General features: G+C 45.1%; 1 protein-coding gene and 1 long non-coding RNA gene across 6 annotated transcripts in view; both read right to left on the bottom strand.

Annotated features, from left to right (window-relative positions):
* LOC109302785 overlaps positions 1 to 3,364 on the bottom strand; it is a 9,817-nt gene extending 6,453 nt beyond the window's left edge. The window contains exons 1-2 of the long non-coding RNA XR_002098933.1: positions 3,139 to 3,364; positions 2,100 to 2,105 (exon numbers count right to left, since the gene is read on the bottom strand). This is a non-coding gene — a long non-coding RNA (uncharacterized LOC109302785). The remainder of the gene's footprint in view (positions 1 to 2,099; positions 2,106 to 3,138) is intronic.
* SYTL2 (synaptotagmin like 2) overlaps positions 1 to 25,194 on the bottom strand; it is a 74,506-nt gene extending 49,312 nt beyond the window's left edge. For 4 of the 5 annotated variants that reach the window (XM_019524616.1, XM_019524614.1, XM_019524615.1 and 1 more), the window contains exons 1-4: positions 24,965 to 25,194; positions 22,731 to 23,207; positions 9,781 to 9,929; positions 6,976 to 7,111 (exon numbers count right to left, since the gene is read on the bottom strand). In XM_019524616.1, coding sequence (XP_019380161.1) covers positions 6,976 to 7,111; positions 9,781 to 9,929; positions 22,731 to 22,831 — 386 coding nt within the window. In that variant the 5' untranslated portion in view covers positions 22,832 to 23,207; positions 24,965 to 25,194. The remainder of the gene's footprint in view (positions 1 to 6,975; positions 7,112 to 9,780; positions 9,930 to 22,730; positions 23,208 to 24,964) is intronic. The other variant, XM_019524617.1, reaches the window with a different exon arrangement.
* Between the last annotated feature and the right edge of the window lie 2,309 nt (positions 25,195 to 27,503).

A 27,503-nucleotide genomic window follows, 5' to 3' on the forward strand; every position in this document is an offset into this window, starting at 1 on the left:
GTGGCAGCTGAACAGGTTCAGGTCCCGTAGCCTCTCCTCGTAGGGCCTGCCCTGCTGCCCCCGATCATGCGGGTGGCCCTCCTCTGGACCCTCTCCATGCTGTCCACATCCCTCCTGAAGTGCAGCGCCCAGAACTGGACGCAGTACCCCAGCTGCGGCCTGACCAGTGCCGCATAGAGGGGGAGGATCACCTCCCTGGACCTGCTCGAGATGCATCTCTGGATGCATGACAAGGTACGGTTGGCCTTCCTGACTGCATCCCCGCACTGCTGGCCCATGTTCATCTTGGCATCAATGACGACTCCAAGATCTTTCTCTGCCTCTGCGCTGACGAGAAGGGAGTTCCCCAGCCTGTAGGTATGGTGCTGGTTCTTCCTCCCCAGGTGCAGCACCTTGCACTTGTCGGTGTTGAATCCCATCCTATTCTCGGCTGCCCACCCCTGTAACCTGTCTAGGTCCGATTGCACCCTATTCCTCCTGTCTAGCGTGCCCACACCCCCCCGCATCTTAGTGCTGTCCGCAAATTTGAACAGGGTGCTGAACAGGTTTCCTAAATATTGAACCCAATGTTCAACATACACTTCCAATACAAAACCTAACACAGGCTAACCCTTCGCCACGCTGAGTTAGCAGCTCTGGAATCAATATTTTTTTATTTGCTCCTGCTCAGCTGTTTCTGTTAGAGATAGGCACACAGCCAGGTAAGATTGTAACCAATTTTAAGTATGTTCAGGCTAGAAGGCTGCTTTAAAACAGGGGCTGAACAACTGGCCTGTCCTCATACTCATCCCAAAATAGTCAGCCACAGATATCTCTAACAGAAGGAAGAGAGCTCCTGATCTTGATCCACTTACAAAACTAGTACTTTAGTTTTGTACTTATCACTTACAAAACTAGTACTTTCTCCTGCTTTTAGAGACCAGGTTTTGCTCAGTACAAATACTGGGGTCTAGATTATGTTCTTTCTGCAGGTTTTACCTGGGAACAGTTTCATTAGAAATTACTATCCCAGAATCTAAGCATTGGCACCTAATTTACTATATCATTGTTTGTGTTGGATATTACAAATGTGTCCGCATCACCCAAGCTATGCTAGGAGTTGACAGTGCCAGACCAATCACCGACTCATCTGCTCAGTTATGTCATTCAAATTGGCTCCCAAAAGACAGCTACAGCAGAAGAAATGACAACAGAAGATCAACACTGAAGGACTCAAGGACCCAATCAAGAACCCCTTCTAGCAGTGCCTCAACAAAAAACTGGTGAACTCCAATCAACAATGGGAGAATATTGGCAGCGCTTGGGGGCCTTCAAGTCCACCATCAGCAGCAACTACAAAAAGACGCTTGAATTCTCTACCAAGAAACAAACAAAATTGGTTCGATGAGAATGACCAGAAACACAAGAGTTGATCAACTGCAAGTGCAAGGCCTTTGTGCTTGGCAGAACAACATCAACTCCAAGCAAAAGAAACTGAAATCACGAAGTCAAGGCAGAAGTCCAAAGGAGGACCTATGATATCAAGAACAGACGGTGGGAGGACAAGGCAAAGGAGATTCAAAATCTCACTGAAATCCAGGATATGCACAGGTTTTTCAATGCCATCAAAGCCATCTACAGTTCAATCACTCAGGGACCAACCCCCTTGAGACCTAAGGATGGAGGAGACCTGATCAAGGAAAGAAGAGTCATCAATGCCCGCTGGAAGGAGCATTTTGAAGACTTTCTCAGTTGAGACTCTGCTGTGGATGAGAGTGCTCTCAGCTGTGTCCAACTGGGTGTTGTGGGATGGACTCTCAGAATCCCTCCAACCTTTGATGAGGTGAGGAAAGCCATCAATCAGATGGAGTGAATGAAGAATGACAAGGCTAATGGACTCCCCACTGAAATCTTCAAGCAGAGGGGAGAGGAGTTTATATCACAGTTCCTTGCCCTCATCTTAAGGATTTGGAAGGATAAGGAAATCGCAGATGATCCCAGGGATGCCATGACTGGGACAATCTTCAAGAAAGGAGACAAGTCCAACTGAGAATTACAGAGGGATTGCCTTGCTGTACACCACAGGAAAGATCATTGCATGACTCCTCCCGAACCGTCACCTTCCACTTGCTAAAGAGCTCCTTCCAGAATCTCAGTGTGGGTTTAGAGCAACAAGAGGCACAACTGACATGATGTTCACTGCTCACTGACTGCAGGAAAAGTGCTGGGAACAACATAAACCTCTCTACATGGCCTTCTCTGACCTTATGAAAGGCTTTGACTCTGTCAACCAAGCAACACTGTAAAGGATCCTTCTGAAATACAGGTGGCCACCAAAATTCATCACCATTCTTTGCCTGCTCCATGACGGTATGCAAGCAGTGGTTCTCAGCAAAAGATCTATCACAGATCCCTTTGAGGTTAAGACCAGAGGTAAGCATGGCTGCATCATCACTCTAACAAACTTCTCAATATTCCTTACCACAATGGTACATCTGACCACCAACAAGCTTCCAGTCAAATGGATAGTAAGCTGTTTAATCTCAGTTGACTCCAAGCCAAAACCAACACAACCCTGCCCTCAATCATCAAGCTCCAGTATGTTGATGATGCTGAAAATCTACGCTTACTTGCAAGCAGACCTTCAGGCAATCGTTGACATCTTTACCAAGGCATACAAGAAAATGGGACTGATGCTTAATGGCTTAACGTTCAGCAGACTAAGGACCTACATCAACAAGCTCTTAATGAGCAGTCCCCAGCTCTGGTAATTCAACTTCATAGTTAGACTCTGGAGAATGTTGAGTATTTCCTGTACCTTGGAAGCCATTTTTCACAGACGGCTGACATCAATGAAGAAATCTAACCTCACCTTACAAGTGCAAGTGCAGCCTTTGGATGCCTGAAGAAACAGGTGTTTGAAGATCACAACATCATATCTGAAACCAAGCTCATGGCTTATCAAGCAGTTGTGATGCCTAAGGAGCTGAGACATGCACAAGGTACTCAAGTCACTGGAGAAGTACCACCAATTCTGCCTGCAGAAGATCCTTCAAATCCAGTGGGTAGGCAGATACACCCATGTTAGCATCCTCTCGCTAGCAAATACTATGAGCATTGAGGTGATGATCATTCAACATTAACTTTGCTGGGTCAGACATGTCACCCAGATGCCCAACTCCAGACTCCTGGAGCAAGTGTTATTCTCCCAGCTCAGTCAAGGTATACACTCAAAAGGAGGGCAGAGAAAGCACTTCAAGGATGTCCTCAAGGCCAACTTGAAAAAAATGCAACATCAACTGATTGGAGACTATCACCCAAGACCACTCCAAATGGAGGAAGAGTCTGCTGCAAGGATCACAGTACTTTGAAACCAACAACAGGAGACAGAAAAGTGGGAATGGCAAAAACAGCACATCATGGACTCTGCATCCACTCTGCAAAGGAAAACATGCCCAAATTGCAAAAGAGTCTGTTGATCCTGGATTGGTGTCATCAGACCCACAGGTAAAACAATCACGGAAAACGATCATCCTCAACTGTAAGGGATTGCTGAAGATGACAACTATATAGTACAATCTGTCCTTAAAGACAGCATCATGGTCCAGTGGCTTAAGCATGAGGATGGAAGTTGGAAAAACCTTGAATTTTAGTTTTACCTCTTCACTTAAGTGCAACACTTGTTGAAAAAGAAGGGATTACTAACACTTGCATCTTCATTTTCAGATGAAGGTGATACTTATGAACTAGAAAAAGCTCTTGGCACAACAAAGTAAACAGAAATTATAGGTTCCTAAGTTTTGTGGAAATTTCTGACATGGCTGGAGCAGTGGAGTAGAGAGATGGACCACAGCTGGAATTGTGACCTGAAATAATGCAGTCCTGGTTCCTCAAATTGTAATACAAATTTTAACCACTTTCAGAACCATTTTTCTGCATTCTTAAAAAAGAACTGCCTGATCTTCCCTCTGCACCTGATGGACTCTGAGAGCCACTCTCCAACCATGAACCACTCCACTCCACCATTCAAGGATCCCCGCAATAGGACTCTATGGGCTGAGTAACTTCTTCAACCTACCTCCTCCACCACTGAGGACTATTTTATGGGTTTATGTGCATTTATCTTCTTTCTCTCTCAGAATCGCGACCCACCCCCCCGCCTCCACTTCCCCCCCACTCCTCCCCACCCACAGGCTTAGTTGGGTAACTGTATTTCCTGTTACCTAGTTGCCCCATCCCTCTTATGTTAGTCCCTCACTCAGGCACTCTGTATTTCCCTTATAGCTTTGTCACTTTTGTCTCATGATACTTAACATTTTCTAATAAAATTAAATCTGTTTTTAGCACCAAGGGGGGATGGAACACACACACACACACACACACACACACACACACACACACACTTCCATCTGCATTTTTGGCACCAGGGGAGGGTGTTACAGTTTGCTGGCCTGGTATTGCAGCTCCAGGCCCTGTGCTCATTCCACCCTGGGGGAGAAACTGCCTGTATTTAAGAGCCACACTCAAAAATGTTGCCATCAGCATGTTTGCCCAAATACAGACCATGTGTTTTATAGTCATGCTCAGTGTTGGCAGCATTTAAATCAACTTCATTGTTGGTTTCCATTACTGAGCACGTGTTGCTTTTGGCAGCGGTTGAATGATATACAATGAATTTAATGAGTGTTTTTTTGTGCGCAAATTAAGACAGCTTCTTTTCCCCCATGCTGACTGGGGGGAAAATCTCTGTCTTGTATTTGAGTAAATATGGTAAGTAAATGAAACTTTTGCCATCAGTAAAAACAGTAAGCAGCTGGAGCTTGGTTGAAACTGACAGACAGAGCTCAGTAGTGCCATCTTGTGTCTGAGCAGAAGCACAGAACTTTCAGGGAACATGCCCTCAGCCATAAGCTGCTGCTGCATCCTAGGCTGCCTGTAGTATTGCTGGGTTGCAAATAGGCTTCTTTAGAGGTCCATGCAGAGATGAGAGGAATGGAATTAGTGAGGCGGCATGGTGCAGAATGCAATCAGAGAGGAATAGGGGTGGGGACAACACAGCAAACCCATTGTTGCAGTTACGCATGGTTGCCAACCCGAGATTTATTTGTTTGTTTGTTTATTTTTACTGCAAAATTTTTTACTGACAAGTAAATTTTTCGTTTTTTCTTTTTATACTATGCTTGATTTAGTTAAACCCCTAAATTTGAATCCATCCCTTCTAACTACAGCCTGGCAGCTGAAGATCAGCTGATTAGAATAGCCCCAGAGTTCAGACCTCGGGCTGCTCTGATATGCCATTGGCCGGCAGGGACCACATCAAGGCTGGAGCAGGGATGCTGATTGGGACAACCCCTAGGTTCGAGCCCCAGGGCCATCCTGATCTCCTATTAGCTAGCACAGTTCACCCCAGTTTTCCAGTCCTGTTACAGTTGATGCCTCAAGAAATTAAGGGCAGGCCACACTGGTAATCACATGTGTAGGGAAATCCACACTGCTGCCACTCATGCTTTGTTAAGTTGGTAAACCCAAGACATCAACCCCCAAAACAAAGACCTACCCCCTTCTATAAACATTAAGGCTATTTGTATTTTAAAAAGAGTAAGATTGGGAGTGCTCTGGGGCATGCCACACATTCCAAGTTATGGCATCTTACAAACCAGCTACAGAGATATTACTTCTAAGTAACATCCTTGTGGCTGGTTTGTGATTTTATGGCCCCATAAGTTCTATGAATATGTGGCCAGTTGCTATTTTTGGCAAAATTTCCATCTTAATCATGGCAGAAACACAACATGTACCAGGGACCTAAAGAAGCAAGCTCCATCCATTCATTCCCACTCAGTGGGCACTTCTACACATGCTATTAATGCACAACAATAAACTCTGGCACATATTGCACCAGAATTTATTACTCCCGGGCACCATGTTTGAACACATGCCTGAGACCACAGCATATTGAGCTGGCTCAGAGCAGCCCCAGCTCGCAAGGGGCTCACGGGGTCAGCCTGCAAATCCAGGGGTGCTCCAACCCAGCTCAACATGCTGTGAAGGGCTGGATGGGATGCAAGGGTGCTCCAGTGTGGGGCTACCTGGCAAGCAGCAGGCTCTGAAGCACCCTCGTGCCCCAGCCAGCCCTATCAGTGTCTATACATGCGTTGCTGTGGAGTAACAAGCTCTACTGCAGGATAGTACTTGTATTTACAAGTACTAACCTGTGGTGGAGTTGAGTAGTTTACAATAAATCAATCCAGGCACAGAAAGAATAAATGTTAGCAACCCCTTCTCCCCAAAGTTTACTATGGCAGTAGAGATCATTCAAGAAACTCAAAATGACTGTTCCTTTTGAATTCCAAAGCAGGACATTCTTAGTGAAAGCCATTTTACTCTAGAAACGGCTTCTTCCTTGGTCCCGCAAATTCAAAACTTGGTTTTATATTGTTTCCCTAACAATATCATGAACTCCTAATCAAGACCACCAGTCCAGAGTGGCTTCACCCACACTCAAGTAACGTGAGAAGTAAAATGAGATTAACAGTCATTTAGGCTACATGTAGAGAGATTCAGAATGCTGCATTCCTCCAGTGTCCAGCTGCCAGGGACTCTATGGAACCAACTATCCCACATCCTGAATCCTAATGTAAGTTCTGAAAATGAAACAAGACTGCCTATCTTTCCCTGTCCTGGGGTGCATTTATTTGGAAATGTGCAGTATTGTTTTAGGGAGCATAGACCATAACATGCAAAACCATAACACATTAAGATATTGCAGACTGATTTCCCAAGCCAGAGTCAGGAACTATTTACAGCTCCTTGAAATTCAATGAAGAGTGATGCATTAGGGGCCTTAAGAGCCAGCCAAGCATTAGATGGAAGACATGTTTATGTGACATGTTGAAAGAGAATCTTTTACTTCTTGCAGCCCTAGACGAGAAGCACATGTGTACACACATGCAAACAGTGAAGTCACCAGTTCTGTTTGGATGAAATGCTTCTTACCTTGGACTGGATTCTGCTTCCCCTTCTTCTAGCTGTTCCTGGATACCAAAGAGCTCTGGTGTGACAACAGCTTCTTTATTGACATTGTTCACCCAACTGTTCTTCATTTTGTCCGATTTGTTCCAACTCAGCTCAGCTATAATATAAAACAAGACCAAGTTTGTCTCCTATTTTTGTTCACACAAGTTTCCACTAAAAGCATAGGCAAACTTTTACAGTAGGCTCACAATACGTTTTAAACACATTACATTGAAACTGTAAGTATGCAGAGAGACACCCCAAGTAGATTAGCAGGGGTAGCTTTAAACAAGAATTCCAACACCAGCATAACATTTACTGCACTGAGCTCTAAATGTTAAAGCATTTTTTTCAGTAAAGTATCCTGAAACCAATGAATAAAGGTTGTGATTTTGCAGTTCCTAGCACAGCTCAGACCACCTGGGTTCCATATCAGTAACATCAGGAGACTGAAACCCACAAGCTTTGGTCCTCGTAGAAGGAGCAGAATAATGTAAAATACTGGGTGCCCACTGAACATGTGGCAAAGCAGTGCAACAGTCCTACTGCTCCTGTATTAATTTGGAAAGTGGTCCTGATTTGATCCCCAAACAGGAAACAGTTAAGACCAATTGCTATAGAAGAAAAAATAAACTGAAATATACGAAGAGCAAGAGACCAAGCAATTTATTTGAGTTGGGACAGGGAGAAATCCTATTTTACTTAAGTCAAGACACATTCCATAATGTTTTAGGAAAATCTGCATTTCTTCTGTTGACTTCTGCAATACTTCAGAAAACAAAATACATTTCTTAGTGTGCAGAAAGAACAGTAGCAAGCCTTTTGTGTTCTCGTTTTCACAGGGCATAGCTGCAAAGGAAACATATTCCATCATCTTTTGAACCACTGAAGCCAAAACAGTTCTGCATAGCATACAGGTCAGACTTCAGCCAGTTTTGAATGTCTCAGTCTGAAACCTTGTCTGTTCAAGTAATAAGAAGCTTAGAAATAATTACTGCTGCTTCAGGCTGTATGATGCAGATACTGTACCTAAAGTACATATACTAACTGAATTGGAAAGAATGCAAAAAGGTTTCTCCTTGCTTGTAATCCATTTGCGGTATTTCATTTTCCTTGGGGCCTCGTCTTTTCCTCCTAAACACAACAAGCAGGCTACCACTAGCCTAAAATGATTTATGGAATCAATTTTGCACTTAATTTGGAGCAAGTGATTAAGGAGACTGGATAAGTGCAGTTCATTAGGAACAAGCAACAACTGCATAATAAGACCTTTACAAACTGTACAAATTGCAGTCTCTCCATGGAATAAAGAGTCATTTGCTTCACTTGCACACAGAAGAGACAGAATCTGTGATGGCCATTAAAAGTTTTTTAACTCAAACTGGCTAGAATAAAAATACCTTATTTTCACAGTTTCTCTCAAAACCAGACTATTGTATTAAAAACTTTTCATTTAGAAATAAATGACTTCCCAAAGGTCAGACACAGACATAAAAGGGTGATCATCAGAAGCCATGAGTTTTTTAAAAAGAAATCATTTCAAACCAACTCAGTTTCCTTTTGACCAGACAACTAGCTTGGCAAATAAAATGAATGTAGTGGACATAGTTCTATATAATACCTCTCAAACAAACAGGGAAGATGTGGGCTAGACAGAATTAACACTAAACGAAGCAGATAGCTGGTTGACTATCTACAAGCAAAGGGTAAATAGTAACAGATCAGTGTCAGATTTGTAGGTCTCAAGTAGGATTCTGCATAGAGCCCAATTAAACAGTTTTAATAACTACTTGGATGCAGGAAGAGAGAGCATACAAATATACAATGAGACAAAACTAGGAAAGACTGAACATTTTGAAGGACAGAATTCAAGTACAAAGGGATCTTGATGAATAGGCAACCAAATAAATAAAATTCAGATGACAAATATGAAACAGTACTATGCATAGGGAAGAAAAGCTACATGCCACACAGACAATGGGGAATAGCTGATTTCACATTAGCTTCTGTCAATGCAAGAAAGGAGATAATAATGCTCTTTTCTTTGCTGGTTAGGCCTCAGCTAGAGCACAGTGTGCAGCTTGGGCCACCACATTTTAAGACCAACGAGGAAACTGGAGAGGACCTACAGCCAAGCAATGATAATGATAAAGTTTGGCATACAAACTGCCTGAGAAAGGGCTGAAGAAATGATGTTGAGAAAAGGAGATGGGGGAAAGTGGGTAGAAACTGATAACAGCTTTCTAACATTCAAAAGGCTGCCATAAAAGTGACAGAAAAAAAGTTCTCCCTCATCACAAAGGGCAAGCCATGAGGCAAAGGTTTAAACTACGCTAGGTGGATTAAGATCAAACGTGACCAAGATCCATTGCTCAGCTCAAGGCCTCTTGAGGGCCATTCTTCATTGATGCCAAGCACTGAGCTCCAGCCAAACACTTTCAATCACCAACAAGAGCCAAACCTCAGTAGTCTCAAGCTGTCCACCAACAAAAGCAAGGGCCATCCAAAGTCAGTGGCCATTTCTCAGAGACCAATACCCAAGATTTCCTTGGAGGAATAGAAGGAAGCAGAGCTGAGCCTAGAATTCAGGTCTAAAGAGGACACTCAGTCCTGTGCCAAAATAGCACTTCGTCACCATCACCAGTTAATATTAATAGGAACTTGGTATTATGAGAACAAGTTCCATAAGATGTAAAACCCACCCCTCTATGCCAATATTTTCTGGAAAGCACCTTCCAAGACACAAAGTGCTACAGGTCTCCCCAAGCACTCCCCAAATAAACTTACCCATTGTTGCAGGTTTTCTTCTTAATGATGCTCTAATTATGTCTGCTCCATGTATTTTATCCTTGTGCCTCTTTGACTTTGCATCATAAAACCACTGCCCACTCATGTTCTTCAGCTGAATATCATCACTGATTTTTGTTGGTAAATGCCTGAAAAAGGAATAAATATAATACTTCTATGATCAAAATAATAATAATTAAAATGTCATCTATGGTAACTGTAGAGGGAAATTGCTGGTCTGCTTCTGGTTTCTGGCTTTGGCAGTGGTGATACTGGGGTAGGAGGAAAGAAAAACTATATATCAATAGTACTAAAAAGCCAACAGGCAATTTTCCTGCTGCTTTATCTTTTCACCCATTTATCAGTTGTGCTCCACAACCATTCACATGTTCAGTCATTAAGTCCTGGCAAAGCCTGACCTCAGGCATGACTCAAATAAAGTTGAGTAGGGCCTTGTGTTATATTCAGCTTCTACTGACTTGACAATAGCATGCATCAAATCACAAGTCTACATGGAAACAAAAGATGCCTGAAGACCCCCCCTGCACACATACGTCCACTTTAAACTGCATCAATTGAAAGAGTGCCATTGTCTATTCAGATGTCGGTCTTGGAGAAGCCTCTCAAACAAATATTTCAATTGAGCATGAAGCATGGTGCCTCATGCTTACTCATACAGAACTTAAACTCAAGACTCAAATTAGTTCGTTCCTCTAATGTTGAATAGATGCTGTGTAGAGACTTGATTCTCACATGAAACTGTTCCTACAGGAGCAAGTTTTCCACGATTTGCTAAGCCAAATGGTGATTAAAATAAGGAAGGGGAAGGGGAAAAGGACAAAGCACTGCAGGACCCACACTCTGCCCACAGATAATGTGGGCTGGGTGTTCTCGTACCCTTAGGAAGCTTCAAAGGTCCCATCTCTTTATTCTCTGTTGAAAAGACAGCTCATGAAGACATAGACTATTGTCATTGCAGCTTGTAGCCTGTGCAAGAGCCTCTTGAGTTCACCTGGAATCTTTTTTTAAAAAGAGACCAGACCAATAAACTTATTTTCAGGGTGATATTTGCTCCTCTCATATCATGCTTCCAATCATAGGCACCAATAATATTTGTGCATGTCAGTGCATAGTCATGGCTAATTATTAATCTCTTTAGCTTCAATCACATCACTAAGTTAGTTTATGAATTGCAAACTTCAGCGAAAGCAAGAGCTACCTGCATTTCTGGGATATGTTAGACTACAAATACATTCCCACTTCCCGGGCTGGCAATACCCAGTTACTGTTAAACTGAATTGCAGCAAAGTTACCTCAATCCTTTGCCTTCCTAAGGTAAAGAACCTGAATGTCGAGGTATTTATTATGCCGATTCCTTAAGATGAGGCTAACTCCTCATCTCTTCTCTGCAAACACAGTTCTCGTGATGGTCATCACACCAGTGGGGAAGTGGTCCAGGAACTCAGGCCAAAACCACTCTTCCCTTTAGTGCTGCCTCCAGCATCAACGGTTTACCTGGCTGCTGCCATTGTGTGTTGCAGTCAGTAGCTGCCTTTCAGTGTGTGGGGTGGAATAGGGAGGTGTTTGGAAAGCTTCTTCTTTTGTCCACAAGTCTCAATTTCTATAAAGTATGTTTCAGTAAGACTTGGGCAAGGACAATCCCACAGAAACCTCATTTCCAGAACAGCATGACAGAGGGTGCCTTGCTGCTCTCTGGTACAAGAGCTACAGAGTCCCTGGGAACTGCCTGGCCCATGCACCAAAATAACTTAGCTTAAAAAAAAAATCTGTTCCCAATCCATTGGGCCTCATCTGCCAGCAGTTATGTGATAACTCTGGCACACGCAAGCAGTCACAAGGGAACAATGTCAATTCGGGTAAATGGTAATCCAAGTTTAGGGGTTTAAATCTTGTGTTTGTGCTGACCACGAGTTGGAAGCATTTTAAAAAACATCCTGACCTGGCAGGATCATTCTTAATAATTTAGTTCTGCCTCTAAGGTCACCCTGATTTTATGAATGGTTCTTTATAGAACAGAAAAGAAAGCTCCTGCAAGCATTTTTGGAGGTCTGTTTTTCTCTTCAGTGCATCTAAGTTGCTAGGATTTACTCACATAAAACTGCCAGAGTAGCGTGGACACAAGCATGAAAGGGAGTCAAATAGAGATACACCTGAGATATTTAAACATATACAGGGCTGAACTAGATTCAACCTGCCTGGTGCTAAATCGCTCTTTATCTACTCTGCCCAGTGACACATTCTTCAGCAAGTAAGCTAATAAAATGAGCCAAGAGAAAATAAGTTCTTTCTATAACAGAGGTGCAAACTGCAGGACATACAGCCATCATGCCTAAGAGGGCCTCTCCTATAGCGGTGGGCTAAGCTAATCTAACTCCAGCTTTAGGTCGCTGATGACAAGCTTGAGACAAGCAACACCCCTCAGTCAATAATGGAATATACAGAGAGCAGCTGCTATGGTCAAGGTCCTTTTATTAAGAAAGGATCAATGCACTTGTAGTTTCTGATGCAATAAAGATTGAAAACTTGCTACCATTGTTCTTGGCATTGCATCCTTCAGATCTCTGGAAGCAATGCTGTTAGCAAACCCTAACCCTCCACCTTTAGGTCTCCCCCCTTCCGTCTTTTTTTTCTTGAGCCTGAAGTCTCAACCAGCTGGTGTTACATGACAAATAGCAGCACTAGGGAGTTGCACAGAGGCCCATTGGCAGGACAAGAAAGCAGTGGCAAGCGCTTACAGTTGCTTCTGTAATAAAATTTAAGGGTGCCAATACTCGTGCTCTGGGGTGCGGTGGGAGGGAGCTGGTCTCAGGAGCTGCTCCAGCTTAAACGCCCACAGCATCTTGTGTATTCATCGTCCCACATTTCAAAATGGCAGCAGGGGCACTTCAAAGCTCATTCAATGAGCTTTAGACGCTGCAGCATTCCCATTATCACGCTCCAGCAGACTGGATTAATCAAATCTGCTTTGACACCTTCTAATCAGAACATGTCAGATCAGGTGTATAATAGGCACCCTAAGAGTCATCCCCTTGACAGGGAGCAGTGTTATAGTCACCAGTCTGCTGTGAAGTCACTCCTGACAGGGACTGTGGCAGAGCCCAGAGTTGTTGGCACTTCTGCTGCAAAACCCTTGAGTTTCTGGCACCAGCGGATGTTTTAATAGGCACACCACAGTGCCTCCCGCCCAACAGCCTTCCAGCCATCGGGTTTGCGATACGCTCCTTCCAATTGCCCCCGAAACGGAGGAAAGGAGCAACCGGGATTCACCCCAAAGGATTTCGGCCCTTCCCCTCTACTCCAGCAATCATCAGCTTATCCCATCCCATCTTATCCAGTGCATAACACAGCCACAAGTGCAGATATAAGGAGAGATGATTAATATAGCACACAAGTGTTTTTACACCGCTGCCTGTTGTCCCCGCTCCCTCCACGTGTCATACCAGAATGTGTTCCCCTCAGGGCTACTTCACTTGTCTTGTACAGCACCCAGCATGGTGGGGCTCCCGAGCACTACTGCAACAAGCACATCCCGAGGTTCCCGAGCAAGAAGCACCGACTCACGGAGCCAGCGTTCCTCAGCTGAGTCTGCTCAATGCAGTTCCTTTGGCCTCAGGCGCTGCTGAAACCAAGGGGCGTGGGGAAAACCGCTCCGCAGGCCAGCTCTGTGTTGTGCTGAATCACCAGCGCCAGCTCTTGGTCCACACCCCAGTGGAACCCAGGCCTCTTGGCTAGATCTGGCTGCTGCATCCCCCATCTAGCACTAACCGAATGATGTCACGTTAGACTATTTTTGCAGCACCAGACACAACACTGTACAGACACACAAAGTCGGTGTGGCTGCCCCAGGCAAAGCCTCCAAATGCACTGACCCAGCTCCTTCTTAATAGGTCACAAAATAGGCCTTTAATTCTTTCCCCTGCATTGACTGGAGCTCTTTATGACTGTCATGCTTACAAACTATTGCTGTTGACCTCTGTTCGACTTTCTGGTCTGACTGCTTGACTTCTGTTCCCCCGGTCTGCCTCTTTCTCTTGGTAACAGCAGAGCATTCAGCACCCTTGGTCCATGCCTTTCTGGGCAGCAGGAACAAAGCAAGAAAGAACTGAGAAGCAGCCCTGGGCTCAACACAACAGCAGACCTCCCTCCTTAGTGAAGCATTCATAGGAACCCTGGTCCAAAGGGCCCCTTCCAGTTTCCCTTCAGGTCTTTCCTCTGGTTCCTAGGAACAGTTCTGGACGTTCCTCATTAGCAGGTACCCCACCATCTTAACACACCTAAACGGCTGCTGGATTCATGGCTGTAAATCCATACAATGCCACACAAAAAGGGCTCAAGAAGGGCTACCACTATCATCAGCACGTGAAAAGCCAAACTGATCAAACCAAAGCAGCATTAGTTACATTTCCTGCTAGCAATATATACACCAAGTACATGGTTTCACTGGAAAGGGACAAAATTAGCAACCTGCTCATCATCAGATCTGCCAACTCGAGCCTTGAAACAGTTTCTATTGCTATTTATGTAGGTGACTGGTAGGGGGTGCACATGTCCCCCGACAGGGCCGGTGCCCCCACTGACAGCCAACACTGATGCTGTCAGTAGGGCTGATGCCCCCCCTGACGGGGTCAGTGGCTTCTGCGAGTGCCCCCCCAGATTCAGGAGGCACCAGTCACTCATGGCTGTTTAGGTTTACTAGCAGTTCATAACACTAACAGCAATGTCATGCCAGGAGTAGCAGCTGTGTTCTGGTCTGGCTCACCCAGTAATAGGACTATGGACGACTTCCCAGGAGCCCAAGGTGCTGATACTTCTTGACACGAGCATCGCCACGCAGCTCGACTGAGATTCCAGGCAGTTTGCCAAGCTGGCAGGCAGAAAAGTCACCGCAGCCACAGCTTCACATATTAGCTGCACAGTTTTACTTTATGGTTCCTGAACAACTGGTAATGTATTGGCTGCCCCGTCACATACTTTTTAGGGCAATTTTACTCTGAAAATTGACTATAGAAAGCTTGTGCTTAGCTGCCTCTTTCTACAGCAGTGTTTAGCTAAAAAAATGTGAAGGTACAGAATTACAGGAGAGCATTATAAAGTAGATTAAAAGTCTGCATGTGAACAGATTTTTTCCAGCTACTTGACAGTCTACATCAGTTAATAGCAGAGCATAAAAGATGTTCTCTAGAACTAGGTTAAACTCTTCGTTGCAAATAAGGCTAAACTTTCACCTTGAGAGACCACTGGGAGAAGAGCCAAATTGCACTGAGTCGGTATGCAGAACAAATGCCGTACTCTTGCTACAAAATGGGTGTTTTAGGAGCCTGTTCTACAATGTCCGTCTACAAAGTCAAATCACATGGTATCACAGCAAGACATGAAATCTATACAGACCAATCAGCCATATAGGAAACCCCTAGTTCAGGTTATTTACCACAATAGTCTGATCCTATGAAAGATGCATGGGAAACATGCAATCTGCTTTACATATGATCTGGTGCATGGAAGTCAGATGAAAAATTCTAATACTTTTCATATACAGCACAAGGTCCCTCTGTCACTAGAGGATCCCTTAACTCACCCTCACTACCTAAAATATAAGGTGTTATTACAGACCACCACACAAGTAATCTATTATGTGCCAACCACTCTCATCACTTTGCTTTACCCTTCACCCCTCTAAAACTGTGGTGCTCTCGAGATGGGGATTATTCTTCCCTCTAGTTCACTGAGTGCCCAGCCCATTTAGTAAGCTGTCAGCTGTCATTACCAGAAACTTGATTTAAGTAGTTCAAAGGTCCACCTGAGACTAAGTGGCCTATCAGGTTAGGAGGATAAGGCACACCAGTTTCTGTAACCCAGGGGGAACCACCCTGTCTGGCTGGCGTGCCATGAATCAACCCCAAGCCCTCCCCAAGCGCAACTCCAATCCCTTTACCCTGCCTGATCTACTATTCTGCTCTCTACCTTATTTGCCACTATGTTCCCTGTTCCCTCCCCAATATGCCATGTGCCACACACAAGCTGCCATTCCACTTGTAGCACAAGTTAGCCACCTCTGCTCTAGCCAATGGTACACTAGGGAGTGATATATCTAGCATCATCTCCAGTTGCCTTTGACTCAACAGCCTGACCCTATGCCCCATTTACAGCTGGGTCACCTGAGGCAGCTTCTGCAAAACCAGAAGATGGCTTGAGCTCCTGCCTCTGGAGCTGCAGCGAGACATCTTAATTATCTGACACCACCATTAAAGGAGAGTTTTCACCTTGCCGACCTGGAGTCCTGTTCCAAGTATAAGGAAAAAACACAGGGCTGGTACTGAGAAATTGCTTGTTTAAAAAACCTGTATCACTGCATCTGCAAACTCTTGTCAGAGTTTGCAAACTCTTGTCAAACACCTCTCCCCTGTGAATGCACTATCAAAACACAAAGGATTCTGAAAAAGTGGGGGGAGGCACTTTTGAAAGAGGTAACAACATTTTGTAGACTAGCTAAACAAGTGAAGATGAGAATGCCAGAGGTAGGGGATTATAACATTAACTTATAAAGTGTCTGAGGTTTTTTAATTCCCTGAGCTCAGCAAGGAATCTTGGAGGTGGGAAAGCAGCCACGAGCATTTGCAATGCAAAAGGAACAACTGTTTAAACATTAAGCTGTGCATAAACATTCCTTTTTAGTCTGCAGATGTTTAAATAACCCCTAGGAACAGCTACTCCTCTGGGGTTCATTTGGTAACTAAGTGGAAGAGGTTTGTGAGCAGCAGACATGACTCCTGAGCAGAGACTACATGCAACTTCTCTGCAAGCTGACCAAGTAGTCCATGTGAGAAACAAGAGATTTTATGCCTAGTCAACTGTTTTAGGTGGAAAGTATAAACAGTACTAAATAGGCTCTGGTAGTGTGTAAGCACTGTGCTAGAAAAGCTCTCCTAGTTTTTCTGTTCCTCACTACCTTATTTCTGATCAGTAGCAGTATCCCCCTAACTCTACGTGGCAGGCAGGGGCAGTATGGACACTTAATCATTCTGGTGATGTAAATAAATCAGATGAAATCTGTATCATGAATATTCCCATTTTGTTCTCATCCTGAATTCTAGGAATGCTAGAATTAAACCAATGAGACTTATGAATTAATCTCAAGCCCCAGCCACAACTGCATAGCAGGACATGCAATTTGGGGATTGGGAACTGATCCAGATTGCACCATTACTACTTGCCAGTGCAGGAAGAGACTAGGATCGTGGTCCCAGGCTCCCCCTGAACCAGCAAGCTGAAATCCAGGTGCACACACAGCCTAGAATGATCTAGTTTGGTCCCAGGGATGGGACTGATAATCAGCTGTTTGTCAATCCCAGCACTGGGACTGCACCAGAGCCGGTTGTTTTGCAAACTATTGGTTTGCAACGTGTCCTAAAGCCGTGCTGGTCAGCTCATTTTCCTTAGCTAGCATCAGAGTGTCATTTCTATTCTCCACTCTCTTCGCATTTTTGACAGCTCGAGTTGCCAGACAGATGATAGTTCCAGATCATTGGTCCCAGCCCTGGGACAACACTGGGGTCAGTCCTATAGCCCTGTGCACCACCATCTGAAAACCACATGTACAGCTGGAATATACATGTGATTTTTAAACTGTCCCAGTGCACAGGGACCCCAGGATCAGGGAACCTGTCCCTGAACCCAGGATCTCCATAACCAGGATGTGGTGAATGCCTTGATCCACAGCTCTGGATCAAGTTGTATGCAGCAGAACCCTAATACTAACCCCATCGTGAAGAGGAGGATTTGCAAAGTATCCAGGGCATACAGAGCCACAGCAGAAAGTTAAGTAAGAAAGGCAGGGTACTCCAGCTGACCAGAGAAGCAATGACCTTAAGCCACTGCAGACAGCTGAACAGCTTTTTCTTAATTCAGCAGTATGCTAGGAGCTAAGTGGGCTGTGAAAGACATGAATATGAATGATCAGTATTCTACAGTATCTAAAAGATCAGCACTCGGGCTGGGAGGCCTACATTACCCACACAAGCTGCCATTCTGTTTGCAGGCTGCAGCCAAGGTGTGTGAGCATATGCACTCTCCAAATGTCTTGAAATCATGAAAACCTTAAAAGACTGAGTGTCATTCAGATACCCCAGAAGAGAAATGCTGAGCAACAAAGCAGCATTAGCTTATGAAAGAAATGGTATTTTATCTTCACGATTCAAATGAGCAACAGTCACAGGTAGAAGGAGGTCAATTAGAGTTGCATGAGTATTTCCACACAGAAGGAACGTGTATGCTAAGAGGAAGTATGGGAGATGTACAAAGTAGGATAGGTGAGCTTTGATGAGTTGCCTTGGGAGCGAAGGAGGAAAGAGAAAGGGAAGTTGTTTTGCGGGAGAGATTAGTAACTCCAGCAGCTTGTATTATAGGAGTACTCTTGACAACCACATCCCAAACTGCATTGGGATGACTGTATTTCCATATTACGTTGGGTTTGCAACATCCCTTAATCCCATTGGAATGAAAGCTGTTGTAATGCACTACAAATCTGCATGCAACGTAAAGCTGATGTAACACATTTCATAGGCCTGTGCAAGTCAGCAGCGATCCGATCCGGCCACTTCAGATGGCCATGATCCGACCCAGAGCTCTGGACAGGGTTTCCGCCTCGGAGATCCGGCCATAGGGTGTAATGGAGAGTCAATGAAATATCTATAACTTTGTTGTTTTTTGTCCGATTTGTATGAAATCTTAAGAGATGGTAGCCTCTATTGAGAGCATGAAATCTGCCAAGTTTCAAGCATATCAGTGCAGGGGTCTGGGGGGAACTGTACCCCAAATTCTTGAAAGCCAAACTCATGTCACGGCTGTGTGTTACAACACGGGGGTGAAAACTGCGGGGCTGGTAGCTCTTACTGAGGCCATGAAGCCTGCCATGTTTCAAGGAGATAAGTGCAGGGGTTTGGGGGAACTGCCCCTCAAGCTGTGGACAAGCAAAACTGGTGCCATGGGTGACACTGTGCACGCTAAGGCACAGCGGGGTGACAGCTGCAGGGATGGTGGCCCCTGCTGTGACGCCTGCCAGCTGTGGAGGAGACTGGGGGCGGGGGGGGTCTGGGGCCCTGCACCCCTAGCTGCTGACAGGCAAAACTCATGCCAAGACTGTCTGTCCTGGGGCAGTTGATTGTCTGTATTGAGTCTTTCCTCTTTAGCCTGGTTTGTAGGTGCTAATTGATGCTCATTCAGTCGTTATGTAGTATCCAGGTCCTGTGTATTGAGCTGGTCCCTGAGTCCCTGGTCCCTGAATGAATCATGATTGATTGATTGATTGGTAACTGGGAACGCAGCAGCTCAGCCGCCGGGCCTGCAGCCCTGTCTCCCCTCCCGTCCCAGGACAGACACAGTCAGTCCCACAAGCACCCATAGCACCAGTTCTGCTTGTCCGCAGCTTGAGGGGCAGTTCCCCCCAAACCCCTACACCGATCTGCTTGAAACTTAGAAGGCTTTGTGGCCTCAGTACATGCTACCACCCCTGCAGTGTTCACCCCGCTATGCTGTAATGCCTAGACGTGACATGAGTTTTGCTTTCAAGAATTTGGAGTGCTGTTTCCCCCAAACCCTTATACTGATCTTCTTGAAACTTGGCAGACTTCATGCTCTCTGCAAAGTCTACCACCCCCGAGTATTTCATCCAAATTGAACAAAAAAAAAAAAAAACACAGTTACAGATATTTTATTGTTTCCCCTTTATACGCTATGGCCGGATCTCCGAGGTGGCTCCGAAGCGCTTCGGGAAGCCGAACAAGGCGGCGCTTCGACCCGGACACGCTGCTTCCGCCCCCAAAGCGTCCAAAGCTTCTCCAGATCTGAAGCTCTGTCCAAAGCCTCACATAGCCCCAACGTTTCAATCTTTCGCCCCCTCAGCACCTAAGGATGCATTTTGGTATAAAGAATTTAACCTGTTGAAGCAACTCAATCCCTGTAGGGCCAATAGAGGATCGACTCATGCTGAAGCTTCTGAGGGTGCTTGGGAACTAGTAGAGTGAGACCCAACGTCTTCTGCTTTTATCACACCATCCCAGAGCCCTTGGAAACTGCACCACACCAAGGCATATGTTAAGTGGTTTGGCACGTTGTGCAGTGGTGGTGACTGCAGACAGATCCATCTCCAATCACATCAGAACTCCCCTGTCATTAGTTTCCCCTAATTTACAGAGGAAGCAAACAAATGAATGCAGAGCCCATGACAGCATCTTCTATGTATGACTCAAGGGCTTCTTCTAGGGAAAAAAGGGCACATAACCACAGCAGGAAATCTTGATGTGAAGACAACCACAACACTTTGCTGTTGCAGACAGCCTGGTGCCAGTGGCAGTCACTTGGCCACAGGAGACACCAAGAAGCTGCAACTGGAACCATATTTCTATTGTATGTCACCATTCCCTAGCAGTGCCCCACACTGTATTTATTCTGAACCACAAAGAGCAAGGAAGAGCCAGTGATTGCTCAGAAGCAAACGCCAAGGAATTCTCTGCTGTGTCCTTAACCCACCCAGCACGGCAAACTGTGAGGATGAACAATGAGGCAGGTTCCTTTGCAGCTGTGTAGATGACTACCAACACCCTGCTAGGGTTGGGTACACTAGAGGCAGTTTTCAGTCCAGCTGCAGGAGGGAGGCTAATGCTTGTGAGTTCAGCTTTCTGGCTGCGAGTCTCTCGATTTCATGAGAAGCAGCAGAAATTCAGGCAGGTAGCCCACACTGATCGACAGAAGCAGCATGGACTAACCTGCTAGCCACAGCTTTTCTGTCCTCGCAGACCAGCTCTCCAGAGCACCCTCACTGCTCCAGACCAGTAGGAAGAGGAGATCTAAGAGCAGGGATCTACTGTGCAGTCTCCCTGAGAGCACTTGATTTGCAGATCATTGAGCGAATGGATTGTTGCAACGGCTCTTTTCAAACCTTGGATTCTCTATATAACAGTAGAGGACTAGGCTAAGGACAGGAAGTTAGGATTTCAATTACATGCACACTGCCTCTTGTCAACATGTACTGTTGACATAGCATTTGCTATCCCAGCTGTCCAGAAGCATACAGAGCTGGCACTAGGGGTGGGCAACGTGACCAACCACCCAGGGCACTGTGCACACACATGTGAGCAACCTGCACTCACAGCAGCACTCTCCCCCACCCCAGGAAGGAGGAATGGTGCCCAGCCCACTCCCTGCCTCCAGAAACTGCTTAAGAGGAGCCAGGCCGGCCAGTGTGGGCAACAGTAGTGTTGCCTGCCTGCCTGCCTGGTGCACTATGCCGCCCTGCCTCCCCACCAGACTGTGCCCCGCGCCTCTGCCTGAAGCAGTGCTGCTGACAAGTTTGCCCAGAATACCATTTTCTCTAAAGCCAGCTCTAGAAGCACGTGCATGGCTGTGGAGTTCACATGAGAACAACTTGAGGTTCAGGAGACCGAGACTAGATGGCTGTATACAAAAAAGGAGAGTTCAATTTGTTGCCAGCTGGGATCTGGGTAGACAGCTCTAGATGGAAGCTTCCACTGTCCTGGCTTCTGAGAAACCAAAAGGAAATTTAGTTTCACAAAAACAAAAGAAACACACCAACTAATTAAAGTAAAGGCTGTTGTATCCTACAGTTCAACACATTTAAGGAAATGCACGTATGAACTAGAATGGCTAATGGCCAATGCAAAATGGTGCAGACACAGACAATGCACGTAGCACATTTAGAATCACTTGCGCTGTTCCACTGATCACTGCCTTCACCTGGTGCTGCTTCTACCCTGGGGTGCCCCATACACATTCAGTCCTGGCTACCCCCAACACACTACCTATTTTTCCTACCCAGGCGTATGAGCAGCACCCTAAACCACTCCAGGATTAAATTTGATATTTCTCTGCCTGTTCTTAAGACACAAAGGCACTCATTCTGACTTACTGAATGTGAAAGCAGCACCTAACTTGGAGGCAATAGGCCTTCTGTGTTATGAAGACCAAATTTACCCTTTGATCTCTTTAAAGAACCACGCTATTACCACACCTGGGCAGGACATTAAGAATATTTTTTTTGGAATGGCTTTAACATTCCTTTCTGCAAAAGTGTAATTTCAGACACTTGACTATTTTTGCTGTTTACAGAGTGTACAACCAAAGGGCTTACAGTGTACCTCCTGCCTCAGTCACCTGAACAGCACTGGGCTGATGAAGAAAGGGAAGCAAGTTGTCAAGCTGAGTAAAAGCCTGACACCCCTTCAAGTCACAATATGAACCAACAGGGTGGGTCTATCAAGAAAGGCTCTTTACTAGGACAGCAGCATTACCGGTATGACATCCATTTAATACCACCACTATGTATTTGAACAGGACAGACGTTCTTTGAGAAGAACACTATTTGAACAGATGTTAAGAGGAACACCAACTCATGGAAAGCAAGATAATCCCAAGGAGGCCTCATGTATTTACAAATAATTAAAGAGGGACTTCAAATCTCACCTCAGCAGTTGCAGATGTAGTTTTACCAGTACTCTTCCACTGGACTTCCCCCCGCCCACGTTTCTATCAATCTTTGTTTAGCACCTCAACTGACTGAAAAAGCTAACATGCAAGACTTTTCCTATTGCAAAAAGAGCCACTGGCAGACCTACAATGAGGATTTCAGCCACCATGCTTGCAACTCATTTATGCTGGATAGGTAAAGTCATTATAAAGTTATTTTTCCCTGGTATTTTGCTCAAGCTGTGACCATAACAATCAGACTAAAACAGTGGCGCCAGCCTATACTAGGCATAAATATCCTAAAGGCTTTAGACACAGCAAAGTATAGAAGAGGCCTAAGAAATGTAACTTTCCACAGAGCTTGAGCTCTTTTTTTCTTGCCACTAGGCAAGCAGGCAGATGTATTTTGCAGTAGCCAAGGGTCAAGCGCTTTGGGAGTGTCTGTTGCTTACCTGACCCTCTCCTCTTCTGACCTCTTTAGCTCTGCATCCCGCTGGAGCACCTTCATTATTGCCTCCTGCTCCTCCTCTGTTAGGAAGCCTAAGTCGATCATCTTGACAGCTTCAAAAGAAATCAGAGAAGCCTAAAGTTCCACTTGGTTGGAGGTAGAGAAGAAAGACTGGATTTGTAGTCTGTTTTAAAAAATGCAAAGAAGCTGAGGTCTCAGGTCTGTACAGTTCACCAGCACTAGAATCTTTGGGACCAGGTTGCAGTCAGAGGTCTGAAAAGCCTTGAATTTTGCAGTTTGCTCATAGAAGAACGTGCACGTGCCTTTCTCGGTAAGAGGCTCTCAATAGGGTGCCGCATTCCTGATTGTTCAGATCACACAAGCATTATGGAAGTTCCCGTCTCTCAGCTCTGTCTCGTGAAGAAGTTCCTTGACCCAGCACAGACTGTTAATCCAATGGTAAGAAGCATTCAAACATTACCTACAAGTAAAAACACAAGGAAGAATAAAGTCTGATGTTTTGAATAAGGGAAACACATTGGGTTTCCCTCCCCCACCTACCCCCCCAATATAGCTAACAAGTTGTTCAGTTAAAAAAAAAAAAAAAAAGATACTTCAAAGTTAAAATGGTCACTTCAAGTCAAACCTGTTTAGCAGCTTCTTGAGGAAAATGGTCATTAAACTATATTCCTGCCCAATACCATGACTCACACATGAAAAGACAGAGCGTCAAGTTCCACATAGGTATGATTTTTTTAAATAAATCTAGGGAAGAATTGAAAATAGAAAGGGTGAATTGCAGGGAAATTAAGCATAACGCTCTGCCATCCAAACACATGGACTTGGGTATACTGCATTGTCTCAATTGTCTCAAGATTTTCCAGGTGATTTCAGGCACGCCAGTCAAACTCCATGCCTCAAGTCTCCCTCATCTGTAAAATGAAGATTTGTGCCAGGTAGTTGAGGGACAATTGGTTTTCATTTGCAAAGATCCTCAAGAAAGGTGTTGGCAGGCAGGGAGATGAAGCAAGATGTATTACCAACCCCAGTATTAAAAATACCAGGTGTCCAAGAATAAGTTAACATAGATATATTTGAGGATTCTTTTATTTACTTTCTGGTTTTGTAACCTTCACTGTGAATATCATCACACTTTTGAGCTGTTCTCTGCACCCAGAACAGCTAGACGTTAGCTTTTATTTTTAGATGAAAGCAGAGATTCTCACGAATCCAGGAACTGGGGCTTTAAGAAAACACATTGCGGCAGATGCAACACGAGATACGAGTCAGAAATGGCACAAAACTCCCCTCCTCTCCTCTCTCTTCCAGTACGGTCTTGAGTGACTAACTGCTGGGTGGTATCAATCACACCACCACAGCAAATTTGTCATGCTACACTGCAAATGAATCATCCATGACATCGGTTATTCAAGATAACGTAAGAGTTATGTTCAGTTAGACCAGGAGTGCTCAACCCCTGGCCCATATCCAGGCCCCAATGCCGTGACATCCAGCCCGTAGGTCTCCCCAAAGATCTGTGGGGCACTCTGCAGGCCAGGGTCCTGCATGCTAGATTGTGCACGCAGGACAGCATAGGTCCCAAACCTGGCATGGTGAGGGGTCCCTGGAGCCAACTCCTGTGTTTCTTTCCTATACTCTTTCCTCTCACCCCCACACTGTACACTGCTGTAAGCTATGGAGCTGTTATAGTTCTGTATGGGCTGTAACAATAGAAGGTAACATTATAAAGTGAAAGCAGTTTCCAAGTCTAAGGCTCGCATGTTCTGAGGTTAGAGAAGAGGAGACAAAACAACCAAGACCCCAATGAAAACCTCAGGAGGCTACTCAGAGGCAGACCCAGAAGGGATGCAGCAACATGGTTGCACCCTGCCTTGGTTACACACCACATGCACGGTGACCTCTGATCTCACCCGCGCATTAGCCGCAGCTCCTGCTGGAGTGCTGCATGTGCCATGAGGTCCAAGCCCACCAGCTGGCTGGCACAGGCTGAGCCCACCAGCTGCTGCTCGAAAGCAGACACTGAGCACCACTGCTTGTCCCCTCTCCAATTTTTTCCTGCTGCTGACAGGGAAGAGGGAAAGCAGGGGTGGCAGCGTCAGCCCCTGCTTCCATGCAGCTCCAGAGCCCAGGGGGTGAGCACTGCTGCCATTGCCTCTTTTCTCCCAGCCCCCAAATTCAGTGGCAGGGAGGGGAAGGGTGAACAGCTGTGGCACTTACCCCTGCACTCCGAAGCTGCCAAAAACCAGATACTCCAGACAGACCCCACAGGGACTGACCAGCCAAGGAGCTCATAGACCTCACAGAGTCCAATCAAGAGCCGTGCCGAGATGTTGGTAAGCTCTAACAGCTCACTGCACTGGCATCCAGGACCCTGGCAAGGGGTGTGTGGCATGCACCACACTGTGGAAGGGGCTGTGGCTGCACCCCCACTGCAGAGTCTTGGATCTGTTCATGCAGACAGCGGCCTTTATCTACTTCGGTGGAAAGCAGACTCCTCCCTTAGGATAGCTACACCAATGAAACACACCGAAACATTCTGGGCTTCCCTCCACCCTCCCCACTACATCTACTTGCAATTTAACACAAACATCTGGCACTTTAACTACATCTGTGGCATTTTAACTAAACCACATCATGTGACTGACCACCCTGTTTGTTCACTGTAGCAACGTAATCTGGAAACAGCTCAAATATGAGATTATAGCAAGATAATCTTGTTGGCATTACACAGAGGAAAAAATTCATGTCAACAGATAACCCATCTTGTTGCAGATGGGTGAAAGGCACCAGGCACTAAGTTAATGCAGGCTATTATTCAGAAAAGTGACATTAGACTGCCATAATTTATCCTCTCAAATGTTTTCATCTCAGTTTTGTTCCAAAGTTTTTATAATATCAAGTACTAACAACCTACGATATAGAAGTTCAGTCTTTTACTGCCATCACAAAGCAAGTGTAGCAACTGGAATTAAGCTAACAATTCTGCTCACAATGCACTGAGGTACAAGACTCAGTTGGTTTGGCTTGACTAATCACACTAAAGTTCCCTTTCCACACTGAAACAAGCAGATTGAACATGTTCCTCAAGTCCGAAAGGAAGATGGTACCATTTTACAGGCATTAGTCTGATCAGAATTCCACTTTATAATCAGTGGGCAATCTAAAGAAACTCTTTTAGGTTGTATATCCTTCCTTTAGTGACCTGAAAAGAACTTTTTTTATTAGAACACTTAAATCTAAATCCATCCCCTCCCTCCCCCCACACAATCTGAATTTCCATTCTTTAAGTACCCAAAAGTGCTCGGTGCAGCTCCAGCTACTGATGTCAAGACGCAGTGCTGATCAAATTTACTGTTCTCCACTCAAGTGGAGGAATAAACAAAGATGATCAGCTTTGGTTATCACAGATGGAAAGTACCTGTCATAATATATCAGCCATGTCAGCATCTCCACTGTTAACCCAAGCCTTGGCCACTGGCTTACTGGCAGGTGCATATCTGCCAAAAGTAAAAGCAAATTACATTGTAGTCAAGAATCCCAGACAGCTGGTGGATGGAATTATCCGGTAATTGTCATGTAAATCAATTATGCCTGCTTTAGGCCAAGCAATATCTTTAGAAGGCAGCCAAGGAAGAGGTGTTACCTCAGGAAGTCATTACGCATCATTAAGGTATGAAAAGGGAAGCTGAGGGCCCTGTACTCAGCAAGTTGAGTTCTGTCTTGCCTTCTCAGAAGCTGCTGAACTTAGTTAAAATAGTGGAAGCCAGGACCTCTGCCCTCCCCAAAAACAAACACTGGTTCTAGCAAGGCCTGAATCATGCCATCCTGCTCAGCTCTTGGAGCACAGGCTTAGCTCTCAGTAAGTACAAGCCATACACAAAAGCAAAACCCCACTATGCCATGCTCTATTCTTAGAGGAAACATAAAATACCGGTAAATCTCCATACAAAGATGCAGCATAGTTGAATGTACTTCCCTGAACTGGACTAGTTTATCCTGTTCTTACTTACAGGAAATAGACCCAAAACACCCCCTACTGAAACATACCACTGGAAACAATAAGCATCTGCAGGGTATTTTGCTTTCTTAGTACCTCCCAAATCCCTAGCCCAGTAATCAGCAATGTTTTCTGGAGGCGGTCAGGCATCTTCCCAGCTTGAGTCAAAGATGGGCTGATGCTAGGACCTGGCTACTGCTGCTGCCACTTCTTCCAACATCTTAGCTGTGGTGCCCTGCTCTAGTCAATGGCCAAGCACCTCCTTTGCTGTAGATCCTGCCAGGGTGGGGGCTCAAACCTTTAGTTGACTCGAGTATTGAGTGACAACAGCACGATACGTCAGTGAAGGAGCGGTCGTGGCATACTCAAGGGTCCAATTTATTGAAATCACCAAATGATTGGTTATAAGTAACCAGTGATAAAGAGAAAGTAGATTTGTAACATCTGATTTTCCCCAGTAGCTTGCTTGCTGGACACATGCCAATCAGTAACTGAAACTAGCACATAATACAGCCTTTTACACAATTTCTAGACTGGACATAAAACTCGTTTCTGTGCACATGGCCAAGTTTGTGGCTCTTCAGGACAGGTTAGGGCAGGGCTTCAATTTGCTGCTAAACACACAAGGCATTTATTCCAGGAGCAAATCATAAAATTTTGAGCTTATGTGCTCAAATTTAAAGCTAGATTTTTAAATTCAATGCAGTGTCAAAATACTGTCATATCTGTATCAAGCCACTGCTTTTGCTAAAAATAGTT

This window comes from Gavialis gangeticus, unplaced genomic scaffold (assembly GCF_001723915.1).
Source record: "Gavialis gangeticus isolate Ggan-Ray unplaced genomic scaffold, GavGan_comp1, whole genome shotgun sequence".
NCBI lineage: Eukaryota > Metazoa > Chordata > Crocodylia > Gavialidae > Gavialis > Gavialis gangeticus.